Source organism: Schistosoma haematobium, chromosome 5, assembly GCF_000699445.3.
Source record: "Schistosoma haematobium chromosome 5, whole genome shotgun sequence".
Lineage (NCBI taxonomy): Eukaryota > Metazoa > Platyhelminthes > Trematoda > Strigeidida > Schistosomatidae > Schistosoma > Schistosoma haematobium.
Genome location: NC_067200.1, coordinates 20,643,831 through 20,665,201, shown reverse-complemented (window position 1 = coordinate 20,665,201; position 21,371 = coordinate 20,643,831). Strand labels below are relative to the sequence as shown.

Genomic DNA, 21,371 nt, shown 5'->3' with positions numbered 1-21,371 from the left:
ATCAACTTAGATATTCTGCCATCAAACATTTTACTTTCGATTAATGATACATACATGAACTACATGACATTGATCACCATCCAATGATCAATCAATTATAAATACATCTCACTTCTACAAGTAATCAATCGCAGCCCGGAGATAACATTTCTAACGGTGATGATATGGTATCGAATCTATCAGATAGTATCAGTTTCCTTAAGAATAATACAGATACATCTTGTTGATGAGTGTTTAGTAGGACGAAAGCTAAGTTCAAAATTTCTTGTTAAAAATATGTCTTACTTTGTAAAATTGTCATTTTCTCATTAAATCAAATATAAATCCTTGTATAGTTTCTTTGTTGATTTCTTCTTCTTTTCTTTCTTTTCTTTTCTTTCTTTTCTTTTCTCTCTTTATATATCTTTATCTTGCCTTATCTTCAATGTGACGTAATAGTTAACCAATCATATTTCAATATGTAAACAAACATTGAATTATCCTTTCTAATCTAATAACAATAAGATATTTTATAGTATTTAGATGAGAATAGATAAGGTTCGTTCTAATGTGTGTATATGTTGAGTGAAGTTGTTCATTTTTAGAAATCAAAATAATCATATATTACTTATATTTGTTAAGTATTATTAAGTAGTAATATATATATATAGTATCAAGATATTAGATATGTTGATGTAGAGATGGCCCCCGATGAGCTTGTAGTGATCTACTTTTATAAAGAGAACGCGATTGGTGTAATGGAAACAATTATTATTATTATAACCAGTTGGACCAGTGATTGTTTTACTGTACTTCTTTGTTTAACTGTACTAAAGACATTCTTTCTTCCGTTGATTGTGACCTTGGACGGATTCGGTTACGCTCAGTAGCCACACTTGTACTTCTTTGGCACGATCTCGGTATTTTTTTCGATACCACATAAGTTAATATGTTAAATCTATTATTGTAGTGAATTTTTTCCCTACGAATCCAAATGATATTCATTAGACTATTTAAACAATTGATTGATGAAATTTTTTTTGAATGTATCTTTCATTATAAACTCACTTATGACACTTTAGTTGTTAGAATGCACCCAAATGTCTGGTACAGCCGAGAGTGGGGATGAGTCCGCTCTCCCTCTCGAAATACTCTTACACGGCCACGCGTATACAGCCTCTGCCAGCCTCATTGCCTTCTTGTGGCAGAGGTGTTATTTACGAAATAGAGAGGATAAAAAGCGAATGTCCGGCACTTCAACCGGGTTGGTGGACATAGAGACTCCACCTAGGGAAGTTGGAAAACCCTGATTCCATACTAATGGTGCACATGGGCTCCAGTATCCTGAAAGAACAAATGAAGTATGAACCAATCATTAGTGACCTGCTACCATGGGACTGCATCTCCTGACGTTGCTCCACTGCCTTGTGGATCAGACCTTCAGGTCAAAGGCTGCGAGTATGGTCCCCTAAGAAAACCACTTATTTCGGTTTAGGGCACCTGGGCAGTACCACACCCCACACACATACAAATCAAGTAACTTGTGTATGTATTCGGTGCCCCCTTTGTACCAAAATTTATATGTTCAATTAAATAAAATAAATAAGCTTATCCTCTAAGCCATCACTTGTATATAAGATCTAATTTACAAACTTATCATATTAATATAGTAACTTAAGACTACTGTATATTGTAAACAAAGAACATAGAACATTCACAAATATGGCAAAGGATAATTTAAACCCTATTAAACTTGTTATTATCAATATCATATTACAGATATTCTTCCAATTCTCCTTGAACAATTGGCTTTCATTGAATTCATTGAGTAATTCATATCAAATTACATTACATTCATCACTAATAAACATCATCATCATCATAAGTATTAACATTTTGGGTGTAACAAATGAATTAACAAATAGATGGATAGATGAAACCAACACCTTCTTCTTGTATGATAGATCTATGAGTATCATTGCAATATACTACTTATGATTAGGTATTTGTAAGTAGTTAAGTTTGTATATGTATATAGAATAGTGAATTTATGAAAGAAAACATAATAGTTATCTACTGTATGAAATTTCATACATTTTCTTGTTGAATGAATGTCAAGATTGATAAGTCCTAGCTTCGAATCTCATGAAGTAGGATAGTGGATGTGAACAGCTGAAGAGTTCCACAATTGAACGAAATGAATATTTCGTGCTTCCAGGCTTTCAATGATGATCTAGTTTCATTTGACTCATGAATTCAATAAATAAATTACTATAATATCCATAAATCCTCTTTCTGAAAATAAACAATCGTTGTATTAGATCAGCATAATTCAATATCATAACATTTTGCAATAAATCTGTGTGCATACAATCCATTGTATGCTGTGAAGTTAAGGAAACGAAATGTTTGAATTACTGACGATCTTTGATTATTAGTACAAAATATTTGTATAGATTATAGGATTTTCACGATTGATTACACATGAACACTGTTGGATGTCATCTCACTGACCTGAAGATTAAGTGTTTGTGTATGAGATTAAAGGTCCTGGGACCGATTCACAGTTTAGAGATCGTGCATACGTACACTTAAGGAGTCCCTTTACTAAGACGAAATGTTCGTCTCGTATTTTCAGGCATTCAATAGTGGTCTAGATAAGATCAGTTCATCATTTAGACTGTGAAGATCATGTATTAAATTGTTTATTAGATTATTTATTGCAAAATAAAAATCGATGTGATTAGATAAAAACTTTCCCGTTAGTGACAAATTAGCTCTAAACGATAAACCATTGTAATTCATAGTCTAAGACTTTCAATCGTCATTTCATGCTTTCGTACTTACTTATACCTGTTACTCCCAATGGAGCATAGGCCGCCGACCAGCATTCTCCATCCCACTCTGTCCTAGGCCTTCCTTCCCAGTTCTGTCTAATTTTTGTCCATTTTTCTCATGTCTGTCTACATTTCTCGTCGTAATGTGTTCTCTGGTCTTCCTCTTTTCCTTTCGTCTTGAGGATTCCATATGATGGCTTGCTTTTTGACACAGTTGGGTGCTTTCCTTAGTGTGTATCCTATCCACTTCCAGCGCTTCTTCCTCATTTCTTTCTCCGCTGTCATCTTTTTTGTTCTCTCCCATGCTTAACAGTTAATGGAACTTTTTGCTGTACTGCTCCCGAATAACAATGAACATTTGTGAGTCAATCTAAGCTAGACCGTCAATGAAAATCTAAAATCACTGGATGGCTATTTCGCTCTAGTATGAAACTCTTCATCAATGTGCATCCACGATCTCGCATGAATGATTTGAACTCAGGACCTTCAATCTTGTTGCTATGCTTCATTGTGATTTCAAACCAGTTAGCTTTATCATGTAGTGAATTGATAATCATTTTAAACACACACACATACACACGCAAATTACATAACACAAATCTAGATGAACAAACCTATAGTGCCAATGACCTTCAATAAATATTGATTTCAAAACATTCTTTAAATTGGAGACTATAAATAGGTTACTTTACGAAGTAAATTGATGTTACTGTAGAAGAATAAATAAATGATTACTGTAAATCAACTAACTTTACATGCTTGAATGTATGATAGTTAACCAAATTTCTGCTCTGTACCGCCTGGAGACCCTCCGTAGGGAAGCCCGGATAAAGGAGGAGGGTTGGACACGGGGTTATTGACCACATCACGTAGAAAACTAACCCGCTAAAAAAGTGCTGACCAGAAAAAATTATTCAGACCTTTTAAACTCTGCCCTGGGAGTCAGAAGGTCTTCATTTAGAAGAGTTATGACGCCTCATGATGAAAGCTGAGTTACTTCGGAAGTCACAAGGCCGATGCCCCTTCTAACAACCAGGGCAACCATTTGTCTAGGTACATGGAATGCTGGTACAATGTGGGAGACCGGGAGAGTCTTCCAAATTTCTGCAGAAATGAGGTGGTACAACCTAGAGGTGCTTGGGATCAGTGAAACACATTGGACGAAAGTTGGACAACAACGACTGGCTTCAGGGGAGCTTCTGTTATACTCCGGTCATGATGAAGAAAACACCCCACATACACAAGGTGTAAATTATTTCATTGATCAAAAGTCAAACCAATGGGAGATACAACCAAAACAAAGTTGTACATAATGACAGGTTTAAGGTAAACAAGAATCAATCAGCATCGAGGTGTATAGGACAAGCTGTGAAACGCATATGGAGAAATTCAAACACTTCATTTCTACTTGAAGTTTGTGTTGATGATGTCGTTGAGAAGAATGATAAAAACTTCACGACCAAATCATCCAGCTCAGAGAACAAAACTCCATCAGAATCATTGATCAAAATTTACTCCTTATTCAAAGTTGATTCAAAGACTTTGATCACAAAATGAAATTGTTATATCCTAGCGAAGATTAAATTACGGGTAACTTCTGAGAGCTATTAGTGAACTATTTACTTACGCTTGTTACTCCCAATGGAGAATAGGCCGCCGACCAGCATTCTCCAACACACTATGGCCTGGGCCTTCCTTTGTAGTTCATTCTTCTCATGTCTGTTTCCGTTTCTCGGCGTAATGTGTTCTTTGTTATTCCTCTTCTCCTTTGACCTTGCCTTGATGGTTCCATGTGAGGGGTTGCCTTGTGATTCAGTTAGATGCTTTCGTGAATGTGTATCCTATACACTTCCAGCGTTTCTTCCTGATTTCTTCCTCCTTTGAAATCTGGTTTGCTTTCTTTTACATTAGGTTGTTTCTGATAGTGTCTGGCCAACGGATCCAAAGTATTTTGCGTAGACAGCTGTTAATAAACACTTGTATCTTCTGGATGATGGCTTTCGTAGTTCTCCAACTTTCTGACCCATACAGTAGAACTGTCTTGACATTTGTATTGAAAATTCCGACCTTGTTGTTGGTTGACAGTTCTTTTGAGTTCCAGACGTTTTTCAATTGTAGATATGCTGTCCTTTCTTCGCCGATGCGCGCTTTCACTAAATTCCTTCTGAAGCCCCCCTGAGGATACTGGCAGTCCCAAGCCCGGGTAAAGGAGGAGGGTTGGGCATGGGGTTAGCGAATCTATCCGGTAGAAAACTAACTCGCCAAAAAACGTTAACCATAATGGACTAATATCATACAAATATTCTTATTGTATAACTATCAACTAACTAGATTCTATATATAGTTATATCCTTTTTATTATACACTTCCATTTGATCTATTGGCTACTATGATACGGTTTATTATTCTTGAGATATTTCTTATATAATAATCTTTCACAATAACAGCTACTTTTAGCTAGATCTTGTACAAATGTTACTTTCTATTTTATAGTGTGATGAGGTTTGATTTGTTTGTATATAAACGCAGTAATGTTTAAAATATACAATTCATATCGTGGAAGCTGATATTGATGTTCTGGAAGCGACAGTCAAGATTAGGCAGGTAAAAGAACCCAGAAGGACTTTAGGCTACTCATACTAGTCATTATGTCATTGATTTGGCACAATGCTATGAGTGTAGAAGTCGTATTTTGATTAATGAGTAAAGCATGTGACAAGTCACAACAAAAGTAGTTGAAAAGTTCAAATTCATTGATCATAAACTAGAAATCTTTTCATCAAATGAAATTGATCTTTGTTTTATGTTAAACAATCTCATATCAAATAATTATCAAGAATTAAGTTCCATATTCAATGGAACATAGGCAAGTCAGTGATAAACTAATGACATTTCAATGGTTAAGATCATGAGTCAGTTGAAGCTAGACCACCATATGCTCATTAGTGACTGGCTTCAAGAGGTATATTCTGGAGTTCTAGTGAGAAGTAGTGACCAGTGGAGTTTAACCAGGTCTGTTGTAATATAGTAATTTACTGAAGAGAATGGTGAATGTGTCGTTCAATTTCGTGGATTAGTTAAAGTTAGACATTAACACTGTTGGATGTCGGCTCAATGGCCAGCTGGTTAAGTGCTCGCGCGCGAGACCAGTAGGTCCTGGGTTCGAATCTCGCAGGGGGCGAGGTCGTGGATTTGCACTGCTGAGGAGTTTCACGATAGGATGAAACGGCCGTTCAGTGCTTCCAGGTTTTCCATGGTGGTCTAGCTTCAACTGACTCATGATCTTAACCATTGAAATTAATATAATATCCACAAAACCCATCTGATAATGACATTTATTCAACAAGAAAATGTATGAAATTTCACACAGTAGATAACTATTATGTTTTCTTTCATAAATTTACCATTCTATATACATATACAAACTTAACTACTTACAAATACCTATCCATAAGTAGTATATTGAAATTATACTCATAGATCTTGCATACGAGAAAAAGATGTTGATTTCATCAATCCATCTATTTGTTAATTCGTTCGTCGCCCCAAAATACATTGGTACATCCGAAGAGGAGGAGAGTTAGCTCTCCTTCTCGAAATGCTCTCATAGGGCCATGCATACACAGCCACTGCCACGGAAGTCTAACTCACTGCATTCTCATGGAGAAGGTGTTGTTTGCGAAATTGAGAAAACGGAAAACGAATATCCGGCACTTTCATTGCGTCGGACGTCATGGAGGGTCTACTTAGTGGAGTTGGAAAACCCTCATTCCAAACCTATCATGTACATTTGCCCCATGATGCTGAGGGAACTAATGGCATATGAACCAATTATCGTTCACCAGCTACCATGACACTGTATCTCCCTGCGTTGCTTCACTACCTTGTGGATCAGACTTTTAGATCAGAGGCTCTTGGTGTGGCCCCTAAGAAAACCACCTACTTTGGTTTGGGAAACCGGGCAGTATCATAGCTCAAACACATACCAAGTGACTTGTATGATGCATATGTATTCGATACCCCCTTTTGTACCAATATTTATGTGTTCAAATAAATAAATAATTCGTTCGTTACACCTAAAATGTTAATATTCATGACAGTGATTATTAGTGATTTGTGCATCTACCAGTTCCACTTCCCATGTGGATTAACATATATAGGCCGTAGCCAGTGTTTACTTTCAAATCGAATACTAGAACATATTCCAAGATGGTTTCACAAAAGATGAGAGGAAAGCATTTCAAATCTTCATTCTTAAATATTTTAACCATTACAATCACTTCACTAATTTATAAATCGACTTAAATGTTTAATTATAGAAATCGTTCAAATCTATCAAGATTCCTTCGTAACTAACATCTTGAAACGGGAGCAAGCTCTTGTTATTCATTAAACGAACAATGAATTACATAGATACAAAAGAAATACATCCCATTCTTATCCTTACCATGGCGTAAAATTGTTGTTATTATTACTATATTTTATTTCTTTTATGAAGATCACTCTTTATCTCTAGAATTATCTCTTATATCTTCCTGACTGGAAGTACTGGGCGATCGTTTCGTCCTAGTATGAGACACCTCATCAGTGCGTATTCATGATCCCGTTCGCGAGATTCCAACTCAGGGTATATTGGTCTCGTGTACGCAAACAGTTAACCTGTATGCTACTAAGTTGACATCCAATAGTGTCATTGCTCAACTTCAACCAATTTCATTTCTACAATGTTGAGTAGTGGCGGAATTCTGCACATGAGATCATTAGGTTCCAGTATAGTCGTATTCAATTACATATATCATGAATATCAAGAAGATAAGTAGTGTAGTGAACAAGAACACTAATTGAGGACAATCAAATATATTTTACCATAACATTACAGAACATATAAAGGCGAGACAATAATTTATGGACGACCTTTGAGTGACGTTGAAGGGACATTGAGAGTCTCTACCTACTTACTCGAATCGAATGAGAGTTATAAACCTGTGTGTAAGGAATTAGGATTATAATTTACAAGTGATGATTAAGGTTAAGAATTAGATTTAGGGTTGTTTTTTCATCATGAACTGACATCAACTTAAATGCTGAAACTCTATTTAACCAAATGGATGAATGAATTTCGCACCAAAATCCTAGAGATCTGTTATCTTACGTCTGATTGATTCGTCCAATTTTCGGTAAAATCTGGGAATTATACAGTAAATTCTTCATTTGCAAAATATCCATCAATCGTTTCAAACTTGGTTGTTCTTTCGTTTTCAGACTAATGATTCACTGTTCTTATTCTCTTGTCTTTAATCGGCGAGACTATAATTTATGGACGAATTATTCAGGTTTAAGATAACAAGTCCCGGATTTCGGCGTGAGATTCATGCACCTCGTTGGTTAAAGCGTACATGGAGGACAACTGACAGATACATTCCAAGTAAGGACCGGAGAAAGACAAGGCTGTTTACTCGCCCCTTTCCTCTTTCTTCTGGTGGTCGACTGGATTATGAAGACCTCAACATCTGAGGGAAAACACAGCATACAATGGAAAGCTCAGAACCAATTAGACGATTTGGACTTCGCAGATGACTTAGCCCTCGTATCCCATACACACGAACAGATGCGCGTGAAGACAACTCGTGTAGCAGCAGTCTCTGCATCAGTAGACCTCAACATACACAAAGGGAAAACCAAGGTCCACAAATTCAACACGGAGAACACCAATGGTAACACACTTGATGGTGAAACTCCGGAAGATGTAGAATCCTTCACATACCTGGGAAGCATCATCGATGAACAAGGAGGATCAGATGCACACGTAAAGGCGAGGATTGGCAAAGCAAAGGCCGCATTCCTACGATTGAAGAACATATTGAACCTAAAGAAACTGTCTGTCAACCAACATCAAAGTCACAAACTTCAATACGAACGCCAAGACAGTTCTACTGTGTGAAGCTGAAACTACTACAACCATCATCAAGAAAGCACAAGTATTTATAAATAGTTGTCTACGCAAGATAATCAACATCCATTGACCGGATACCAATCAGCAACAGCCTTCTGTGAGAGAGAACAAACCAGTTTTTCCAACTTAAGAGGAATTTAGGAAAAGACGATGGAAATGGACAGGACATATATAACGCGAATCATCAAACTACATCACGAAGCAAGCGCTCACTTGGAATCCTGAAGGGAAGCGGAAAAGAGAAAGGCTGAAGGACACACTACGTCGGGAATCGGAAGCAGACATGAAAAGGATAAATAGTGACTGGAAAGAGCCGGAAAGGATTGCTCAGAACAGGGTTGGATAAAGAGTGCTTGTAGGTGGCCTATGCCCCTCCACAAGGAGTAACAGGTCTAATTAAGTAAGTAAGTAATTAATTTGGTTAAAGAGTATTTTGGTATTTTTGACGATGTGATGAAAACCCTCTAAACCTAATTACTAACCTTAATCATCAATTCTAATTCCTCACACACTGATTTATAACCTTCATTTGGTCCTTGTTATTAAGTGGACACATTCAAGACCAGTCTAACGTCGCTCAAAAGTCGCTCAAAGGTTGTCCATAAATTATAATCTCACCTATTCATCTTCTTAATCCTCTACTCTGCCAGACATTTCATTTTCGATTAATGATACCAACTACTTATATCTATGAACATTAGTAGTACATACTACAAGATAATTTATATATTTCTATTTATATTGTGGATCTATAGAATGGTTATAGTCGATTAGATGTTCAAATATGAAACCCCTAACTACTTTCCTTTCACCTTTATAGAACCAAGCTGGGATATGTTCCCGGTCGCTTTCAACTCGGATACGGGAACATATCTCAACTTGATTCTATATAGGTGAAAGGAAAGTAGTTAGGTGTTATATTTATACATTTATATAAAAGATAAACAATCTTGTTATCTCAATTTTATTTTGTATACAATCAAATGTATATATGTATATATTCATACAATAAGAATAGAATGGATATTTTTGTTACTATGCTTGATTACATAATCAATTATTTACAATAATAATAAGAATATGAGTAAAATTTAATGAGTTATGTAAGACAAACGAAAAAAAATATACATTTTAAGGTTTCATTTATAATAATAACGAGAGTAAGAATGAGTGAGCGAGTGAGTGAGTGGGTTAGTGGGTGAGTGAGTGAGGGTCAGTGAGTAACAATGAGTGAGTGAGTGAGAGGGGGGGAATGGTATATTTTGAAAAAGTTTACCCTGTTTTCTTAAAGTTTTTCTTTTTTTTAAAAAAAAAACAAAAAAAAACGAGAGAAAAGAAATGCACAATTATCAAATCTTACAAATACTGATTGAATAGTCATTTATTGTTTCTATATTGATGTTACACAAAACCCCTTCTGATAATAAACAAGTTAACCAATATATATATATATATATATATATATATATATATATATAGAGAGAGAGAGAGAGAGAGAGAAAGAAAACCAAACAATCCAATGTTTATTTATTATGTAATCATCAGAAAGAAGGGGTTTGTGTGTGTGTGTGTGTGTGTGTGTGTGTGTGGATATGATCATCATTTCAATAGGTAATATGATGAATCTATTGAAACTTGAAGGTATTTTGAATAGTTAGTTTGCCCTATTGTTTAATTCTACAATTATAAATTTAGATTAGAAATCTTGTCAATGTAATTTATCTAGAATAAAATCTTCCATTTAATCATCATATGAAACTTTTCTATAATGATCCTATATTCAATGGATCATTGATGATTGATGAATAGAGAATAAGATTAAAAGAAAAGATGTTACGTCATCGTGTTTTTTTTGTTGGTGTTTTTCTTTTTTTTGTGTAAGTGTCATCATGATGTTGAATTAGAGTAAGAAATTGAAAAGCAAAAACAAAAAAAAACGAGAAAAGAAAAAAAAGAAGAAAACTCATACCAAAAATACATTTATCACCTTAGCAACTAAACAATTAAATGAACTAGGCATGAATATCACTAAACGTCATCCAAGAAATGATTAAAGGAAATAAACGGTTACTATGGCATATGTATTATTATTCACTCTTAATATATTGATTCATTCTATTCAATGGATTTATATAAATGTCTATATGAAATGTGTATTACATAATTATAATATACTTTTTATATGAATAGATTCAATGAAATATGTAAATATTCAAAAAAAAAAGAAAAAAAGAGATAAGGAAATTTCATGTATCGTGAAGTTTTGAATGAACCGCCTGAAAATTTTTTAAAATTTATTAAAACAAATATGAGAAAGATATGAAACATTATTTAGAAGAATATATATATGTATATATATGTATATGAATTCCACCTGGAGGACCTCTGGAACTACTGCCGGTCCTAAGCTCGGATAAAAAAGAAGGGGTGGGTTGGGTATAAAGTTAGTGACTCTATCTCATATAGAATACTAACACGCTGTAGAATACGCTAATTCGAAAAATACATGAATATGAATAATCTATACTGATGATGATAATGATGATGATGCTAAAGAGAAATGGTTAGTTATAGAATTCTTTGTTTGTTTGCTTGTTTACAGATGATTCATTTTGGATGTGTTATTGTTGATTTATATAATGATTGTTCTCTTTATTTTTTTTTTATTCAATTGGATCATCAGCTAATAGCATAGCTTTAAGTTGACTATCTTCCATACATCCTTTCATAAATTCTTCACGTGTTAATACACCATCACCATTTTCATCCATTTTTTCAAATATTTCTTCAGCTCTAGCTTCTGGACTAATATCCACAGCTGTATTATCTGTACCAAGCATTGAATAAATAGCCTAAAATAAAGTAAATCAATAGTATATATGACAGAATGTCAAAATAGAAATAGAAGTACTTTGTAATGATTTTATTCATGAATCATTTATATAAGTATTATTATATCAAACCTCAACGAGGTTATGAAAAAGATGAATAACAACTGTAAAGATCTGGAAAGGATTGCCCAGGACAGGGTTGGATGGAGAATGCTGGGGAGCGGCCTATACTCCTTCACGAGGGGTAACAAGCGTAAGGAATTAAGGAAGTAAGTCAACGAGGTTTGATATCACAAAGCAATAAGAAGCGGTAACTACAGTTTTATTAGAGGATAACACAGCTCATAAAGCGACGAACACATCGAGGAGATTTAAAATAGACAGCTGAATATGTGTATGTACGAGCGAATTCCTAGGCAAACATATCGTCATATCACATAAGGGCATCAGTAAGGCAAATTAAGGACTAATAATAATAGGATTTGCGTACCTATATACTTAGAGAAGAGAATGAATCAACGAGCAATATTTAAAGGATCAACATTTGAACTAGAGTCTATCATATGATCTAGTGATCATAACAATACAAAGAAATATGTGTATTGTCTGTTAAGTAAGTTAACATAAAGTGTTTAACTGAAATGAACCATCATCGAAATGGATTGCAGAAGAGTTGCTATCAATTAGATGATATGACTAATCATAAAATTAACCATACCATTCTACAATGTATATTGCCTTGTAGTGATATACACAATACTGGAGATTTCTAGCTTAGTTAAATAGCGATGGAATTGTCTAGTTCCCTAATTTGAATGTTTTAATCATGGAGCTTTCATTTTCATTATTCTCTGGTAAGTGACATCGTCAGGAATGAAAGTTTCTTTTATAAATTGCCTTTTATATTACTTTTGGAATAAGTAAGAAACTTATTTCGATACAGAATAGGAGCTAATTTCTTTTCCTAATTAGGAAGCGGATAGGACACACATTGAGGAAAGCACCCAACTACGTCACAAGACAAGCCCTCACATGGGATCCTCAAGGCCAAAGGAGAAGAGGAAGACTGAATAACACAGTACGTCGAGAAACGGAGACAGACATGAGAAGAATAAACAACAATTGGATGGAATTAGAAAAGAAGGTCCAGGACAGAGTGGGTTGGAGAATGCTGGTCGGCGGCCTATGCTCCATTAGGAATAACAGGCGCAAGTAAGTAAGTAATTTCTTTTCCTAGGATAGAAATGAAAGCTCCATGATGAAACGATTTAGCTCAAAAATCCCAACGACCCATATACATATACTGTTGAGGAGTCTCATAATAGGATGAAACGGCCGTTCAGTGCTTCTAGATTTTCCATGGTGGCTTAACTTCAATTGACTCATGAATTCAACTAAAAAATTACTAAAATCTTCACAAAGCCCTCTTCTCATAATCATCATCATGTGCTTACTAGTGACTTGCTTCAAGATGTATTTCCTGAAGTTCTAGTGAGAAGCAATGATTAGTAGAGTTCAACTAGATCTGTTATGAGAAGGTAACTCACGGAAGACAATGGTGGATGGTGGCTCAATTTCGTGGATTGGTTCAAGTTAGACATTAACATTGTGAGAGAAGACAAACAGATACTTAACTTGCTCTGGGCTTTATTGCGTGCATGAACTGTTGGTGTTTGTATTAAATGAATCTATTGTTCGATCTATACTTTATCTCTATTTTTAATCAAAAATCATGTGACTAGTGTAACGTGACCGTTGTCTACGTATAACTAATTAATCAAGTATCCAGTTTAGTGACAGTAAAATCTCCTATACAAATCATATATCCCTCGAGGCGGGATTGTAGATGCGCACTGCTGAAGAGTCCCATAATAGGACGAGTCGAACGTCCAGTGCTTCCAGGTTTTCAATAATAGTCTATTATTAATTAGCTCATGATTTCAATCAAAAAGCAAATCATATAATCGTATTATTTCAGTAAATGGAAGTATTTTCTTCGTTTGTAATTAAACTAACAACCATCATACAATAGGATATACGACAATACTAAGCTAAACTAAACCATTAAGCTTATAATGTATGTGTAAATGTTTTAGTCATGGTTCATTTATCGAAATATGGCACGGAATAAGGAGTTAAGGTTAAAGGTATTCATCTGGATATGGTATCCGTTATGATGTAAGAATCTTGAAATTCATACCTTGATCCTAATTTCTAAAACAATAAGTTCTAAATTTATCATTACCGTCTTGTAACTGGCTGAACAGATTTAGATCACAATGTTGTTCAGCGATACAATTCATCATTGTCTATTGAAAACAAAATTTGACAGAAGTAATAAACACAACTAACTCCACCTTGAGCCGCTCTGAGGCTACCACCGGCCCCAAGTACGGATACAAGAGGAGGGTTGGGCATGGGGTTAGCGACCACATCCCGTAGGAAACTAACTCGCTAAAAAAACGCTAACCATAAAAATAAATAATTCAAACTATTGAAATTGTGCCCTGGGAATTGGAAGGTCTTCATTCAGAAGAGTTATGATGCCTCTTTGTGAAAGCTGAGTTCCTTCGGTATTCAGTAGTCTGGTTCCCCTTCTGACCATTAATTTAGATACATGGAATGTTCGTACAATATGCGAGACTGAAAGACTCTTTCATATTGCTGCAGAATAAACAGAACTATGCACAGACCCATTAGTTCTTTCAAAAAATAAAACAGAAATATCTTTCTTTAGATCAAACAGTAACCATCATGTTAGCCATACTCTAGCACTGTTGACCAATGCTTCGACGACCATGGACTTTAATAGAGATTAGTATGTGTTGATTTCCATACCAAAATCAATAAAATTGCCATTTCAATCCTAATTGATCTAAAGAGACAGCCTGGTACCATTTTCCCCTGGTATCTTCTAATCAATAGGGAGAGGAGCATTTTGAGATACTAATCTAATAGAAGATAATTCATATTTGACGAATTATGAAGTAAGCAAGTTTGTTTTAGTTTCCATAACAGCAACAATCATTGAAATGTATCCTAGGTATAGTGGATAACTTTAAGAAGGAAAATAATCCTAATATGAGTTTTCTATTTTTCAATGGTTAAGATCATGAGTCAGTTGAAGCTAGACTACCATGGAAAACCTGGAAGTACTAGATGGCCGTTTCGTCCTATTGTGGGACTCCTCAGTAGTGTGTATCCACAACATCGCCCCCTGCGAGATTCGAACCCAGGACCTACTGGTTTTGCGAGCGAGCACTTCTTTTAAACCAATTGTACTAATACTTTTAGATGTTGTATTACTTACATTTATTTCACTTTAACTAATCTACTTATTTCACTGATTGTGAATTACTCAAAAGTACACACACATACACATACGAACATCCGTAATAACTTTACACTTAAATCAAAACTTTAATCATTCAGTCAAAAGATTTCAATCAACATTTTAAACAAATTTCCATGATTTATGTTTGAGGTAGCCAATTTCCCGTTGCCATTGGTTACCGACGATAGTCACTTATGCGAGAGAGAGAGAGAGAGAGGGAGAGGGGGGTGAAGATAGAATAGAAACATGAATTCCATAATCGTTTAACTCTATTCAATCTAAGCAAATAGATATCAACCCCTCCTTCTAATCATCTGCAGTATGATTTTCAACCTTCAGTATATTTTAATATTGGTTGTTGTTAGTGATTAAAATATAACTTATATGTTGTATCCTGTTATAAGTTGTTAAGAGAGAGAGAGAGGGGGGAAATTGGAGATCTTTATACGGTACAGTGAATTAATCAACTCACTTATAAGTTTTAGTTGTCATTCAAGAAGCATAGTTTATAACATCCCTATAACTGTATACATATATACTTATCAGTTTATTCAGAACAATATCCGGTTCCTGTGAATTCCCATTTATTTTTTTGATATTTTATCCAAGTATTCATTGTACTATTGTATTCTGTTCATTCTATATACATAATATGACAGGAACTTTGGAATATTTAGAAGTTGTTTGGTCAGTAATGATAATTCTCTATGTAGTTAGTTGAAGTTAGACTTTAACACTGTTGGATGCCGGCTCGCGCGCGAAACCGGTAGGTCCTGGGTTCGAATCTCTTAAGGGGCGAGGTCTTGGATGAGCGCTGCTGAGGAGTCCCACAATGGGACGAAACGGCCATCCAGTGCTTCCAGGTTTTCCATGGTAGTCTAGCTTCAACTGACTCATGATCTTAACCATTGAGATATTTTAATTGTAATGAATGATATTTTGTTTATTATATTATGTTAGCTACTTGTTAGTAGTGTTGAAATTTCTTTGTAAAAAGTTAGATATGATTGGGTTTTGTTCTATGAACTGGATTATTGATTTATATGAATACATAAATATTGGTACAAAATTGGGCACAGAATACATATACGCCACACAAGTCTCTGAATTTGTGTGTGGGCTGTGATGATGCTCGGGTACCCAGAAAAACATAGGTGGTTTTCATAGGAGGACACACTCGAAGCCTTCGACCTAAAGATCTAATCCATAAGGCAGTGGAGCAATGTCAGAAGAAGGAGACCCATGGTAGCCTGTGCCCAATCATTGGTTCATACGCCAGTTGTTTTCTTAGGATCCTGGAACCCATATTCACCATTGGTTTGGAATCAGGATTTTCCATCTCCACTAGGTGGACTCTCCATATCCACCAACCCGGTTAAAGCACTGGATATTCACTTTTCGTCCTCTCAATTTCGTAAACAACGATTCTGCATTCAGAAGGCAGTGAATCGGACTTCTGTGGTACTGGCTGTATACGTGTGGTCATGTGAAAGCATTTGGTGAAGGACAGCCAACACTCCCCACCCTCGACTGTACTAGGGCATTTATGGGTTTGAGCTGGCTAGTACGTGGAGGGTAACACAGAGAGACGTTTGTGCTGGTGCTATCGTTCAGAATAATAATGAAAGCTTCACAAACAAGCCGGCTACCATACCATGTTGATAGCACCGGTTCTCGTCCACAACCAAACTATCCAGTTCATAAAACAATACTCTATCAAAATCATCCACCGATGCCTAGTTATAAAACAACTATCAGTACAAAACAATCTAATAACAATAGAAATTATAGATTCTATTTTAATAATTAACACCCATATGTTGAAATTGTCACTTTTAGTGAAAGGAATAAGTTCAATTTACACACATACATGTATACTAGGATTTGGGCTAGTGTTATGAGTTAGGATTATCATTCCATAAACCTTACATTATCCATCGACATTAGTTTTGATTCAATAAGATTAGAGTTAATGTTTTTATATTAGGGTCAAAGTTTTCAATACAAACTGATACTGGGTATAATGTAATTCTTTGCCAATGAATAGTAACTGTTGAAATCTATTTCTGTACTAATACTGTAGTAAACAAGAACACAACTGGGGACAGTTGAATATATTTAACATGAAATTACAGAGCATCTCATTGTTTATGCATTTTCATACGAATCGCGTTCCGTTCCTGTTCTTTCCTTCTTGATCTACTGAAATACTTTGTATGCCTGACCACCACTATATACTACTTATGTGGATATAAGTAACCCACACCATAATACTATATATATATTTCTATTGTATAATTGTTAAGTAACTAAACTATTCATAATCATGTCTCTCTTATTATAAGCTTTATTTTGATCTACGAACTATTATTAAACAATTTACCATTCTTAAGTTATGCCCAGTCTGTTGATTACTGTCTCCCACATTCACAGCCACGTTTAGCTAGATCTTGTACAAATGTTATTATATTTTAATAGCTGAGATTATGAGTCAATTGAAGCTAGAACACAATAGAAAGCCTGGAAAAACTGGACAGCCGTTTTGTCCTACTATGGAAATTCCTCAATATTGCGTATCTACGAATCCACCTTGAGAGATTCCAACCCAACGTTTATCAATCACGCACGCAAGTGCTTAATCTCTGGACTGCTGAGCTGGCCGACATCCAACGGTGTTAATATCTGATTGACTCATGATTTCAACTATTAAAATTACTACAATATCTAAAAAAGCCCTTCTAACAAATGTTATTTTCTATTTTATGGTGTAAGGTGATCTGTTTAGTTTGTAATATAAACCCAATATATTTGAAATATATGATTCATATTGTGGAAGCGAAGATTGGTTTTCTAGACTTAACAGGCAGGAAGCAACACCGATAATTACTTTAAACTGTTTGTTATATTTCTCTCTTACGGTTATGACCCAGTTATTCCTATTGCTTAATATTCTTGGATACCAAATCATTCGACAAGTCCCCAAATCAGACCACAGTTGAACAGGAAAGAGATTATATTCCAAATAACAAGATTAGATGGAAGCAAGAAGCAAGTCAGTAATGCAATAGGGAAAACGTTAGTATATTTATAGTTTTTCATATGAGGAGATTTCTAGAGTGTTCACTAAGTATTGACTAACGCTGATTGGATAAGAATCAGCCAGATGGAAGACAAGAAGCACAATAGGGAAAACGTTAGTATATTTATAGTATTTACATGAGAAGATTCTAGAGTATTCTCCAACTATCGACTAGTGCTGATTGGATAAGAATTAGCCACTCAGCGTGCACCAAAGCAATCGTGCATTGAGCATACTTAATCCAGTCTATGTCCCGCTAACACTGTTCGTACTTGTTTCATGCATTATTGACTCAATCGATAAGCTATTGTTCTCTAATTGACAATATCATTACATTATACATTGATAGGGAGCACAAACAAGTTATAACATTAGTAAATTAGTCAAGGTGAACAAAACAATAAAAGGTAAATCAGTAGTTCGGATTTTGTTTTCTGTTTTCACATCAACTCATAGGAGACAAGTACATCCAACTGATGAGTCTCAAATAGGACGAAACATACATCAAACTAGATCCCACTACTAGACATCATTATTCATCTTTGCTTTGAAAAAAATTGAGAAGCTTGTCACTCAAGGTTATATCAAATCAATCTGTACAAGAACTTACTCGAATAATTTCAACCATTTCAGTTCGTTCTATAGTACCATTACCATCAATATCATACATTTGATAAGCCCATTCTAATTTCTCTTCTGGATCACCACCTGATGTTATATTAATAGCTAATAAAAATTCTTTAAAATCAATTCGACCAGAATTATCTTTATCGAATGTACGAAATACATGTGTACAAAATTTTTCAGCATTACCATCAGGGAAAAATCCAGAATAAACTTCAATAAATTTCTTTTTACTTAATTGACCTGATGGACAATCACGCTGTGAAAGATAAAGAAAGAAAGAAAAGTAATCAAAACAACAACAATGATGTGACTATACATGATATGAGTGTTGTTAAAGGTATAATGATGTTGTCTATCACTTCTCGGTTGTTTACACTGTGGAAGAGTTCTTCTGAAGGTGTTGCATTGATTATAAGCAATTCTAAGTTGTATCTTTTCATTTCTACAACAATTTGAATGATTCCCTTAATCCTCTATATTGTACAAACATACCACGTATTTAAATTAAAATGGTTGCTCTGATTGTCAGAATAGGAATCAAACTCGTGAATTCCTAAGGAACTCGGCTTTCATCATGAGGCATCATAACTCTTCTAATTCCCAAGGCAGAGTTTCAATAATTTGAATTATTTTTTATTTTTCTGGTTAGCGTATTTTTGGCGAGTTAGTTTTCTACAGGATGGGGTGGCTAACCACATGTCCAACGCTCCTACTTTATTGGAAAATTGGACCGATAGTAGCCACAGAAGGGCTCAAGGTGGAGTTCGTATATACACACATATATATATATCACTGTTTTCGGGATACCAGTAATGAAATATTAACCCAGATCCCTATTTTTTTAGTGATTATACAGGAGAACCATCTCATGGTAATCGAATTGATTCAAATTTGATCCTTAGTTCGTATACTTATCAGTAAGAATCATGAATTAACAACAATTTTTATTGATTTTTTCTTGGTAGAATAAGATAAATAACTCAGATTGAATTGATTTGGAATATTGAGCAATTACATTCAAAGTTAAGAAACGACAAAAAATCACATCAGATCTTGTTCAACTAAAGAAAAAACAACCTAGAATCGAGACTATAATTAATGGACGAACAAATCAGGTATAAGATAACAGATCTTGGATTTTGGCACGAAATTCATTCATTCATTTGGTTAAATAGTGTTTTGCCCTTATAGCTGATGTAGGCTGGACAACAAAGACTAGCTTCAGGGGAGGTGCTGTTATACTCCTAAGTATATATATATATACTGGAACTGTCGGGAATAGTAATTTCTCTGATAGACTCCCTAATACTTAGAAGCACAATGGATAATACTGTCTGACATCTGAGTCCCAATATGAATACTAACAATGAAGTATGCCGGATCTATTCAAGTAATGAATCTTGAAAAGGACATAACATACATTGTACATTCCATTGATAATCATAATCTATCTATTTTAACTGAATAAAAAGTAGTTTCAGAGTATACGAACTGAATAAAATAATTTTTGATAAAATTTATATCAGATAAGTAGATACAAATAGTTGTTTTTTCATTAGTAATCTCATTAATTATATTACTATGATATGTGCTACTGATTTCAACAGTTATAAGTAGTATATATCATCAATCGAATGTGAAATATCTAATGTTAGAATGTTAAGAAGATTTAAGAATAGTGAATGAGAACAGAGAAATTATTGGCGTGGAAATGACAGAACAACGAAAGTCTGAGACTGGATGGTTCTTAGATTTTACTAAAAGATTATGTATAGGTATTTATAAATAGTTGTCTACGCAAGATAATCAACATCCATTAGCCGGATATCAATCAACAACAGCCTTCTGTGGGAGAGAACAAACCAATAACCAACTGAAGAGAAAATTAGGAAAAGACGATGAAAATGGATAGGACATACATTACGCAAATCACCAAACTACATCACTAGACAAGCGCTTACTTGGAATCCTGAAGGGAAGAGGAAAAGAGGAAGGCCAAAGAAAACATAACGTCGGGAAATAGTATAAGATATGAAAAGGATGAATAACTGGAACTGGAAAGGATTGCTCAGGACGGGGTTGGATGGAGAATGCTGGTGGGTGGCCTTAACCCTCTCCACGAGGAGTAACAGGTGCAAATAAGTAAGTAACGTAATTTTTGGTGATGAAATATATTTGGTTGTCCTTCAATTGTGTTCTTGTTCATAATATTACCAGCATATTAGTAAATAAACAAGATTCCTCAAGAGAATATATTGATTTGTTTTTTTGGTTATTATAATCGTAAACAATCTATGTATATCAGAAGGGATTTTGTGGAGATTGTAGTAATTTCAATAGTTGAGATTATGAGTCAATCGAAGCTAGACCATCATGGAAAACCTGAAAGCACTGCTAAGGAGTCCTACAATAGGACGAAATGGCCTTCCAGTGCTTCCAGGTTTTCTATGATGGTCTAGCTTCAATTGACTGATGATCTCAACTATTGAAATGTATGTATAGTTTATTAAACTGTTTATTAACTTACTTCTTATATTAGTAGTTAAGTCTTGTTTAGCATCAATAAATGATCAATAATATAATGTAAGAACTGAACTACCATGAATTGAATTGTAAAGCTTCTATCTCAATTTTGTTGTTCAGATAAATCCTAATGAAGTTAATCTAAGAAAACTCTCTTTGTAGACTATTCTAGGAATAGATGAAACACTGGAGCACATATATCCACACT

At 34.8% G+C, this 21,371-nt stretch overlaps 1 protein-coding gene across 1 annotated transcript in view; it reads right to left on the bottom strand.

The window, feature by feature from the left end:
• Nucleotides 1-9,726: 9,726 nt before the first annotated feature.
• Nucleotides 9,727-21,371, bottom strand: part of MS3_00009354 (uncharacterized protein) — a 61,107-nt gene continuing 49,462 nt past the window's right edge. The window contains exons 3-4 of the mRNA XM_051217719.1: nucleotides 18,624-18,896; nucleotides 9,727-11,621 (exon numbers count right to left, since the gene is read on the bottom strand). Coding sequence (XP_051065155.1) covers nucleotides 11,433-11,621; nucleotides 18,624-18,896 — 462 coding nt within the window. The 3' untranslated portion in view covers nucleotides 9,727-11,432. The remainder of the gene's footprint in view (nucleotides 11,622-18,623; nucleotides 18,897-21,371) is intronic.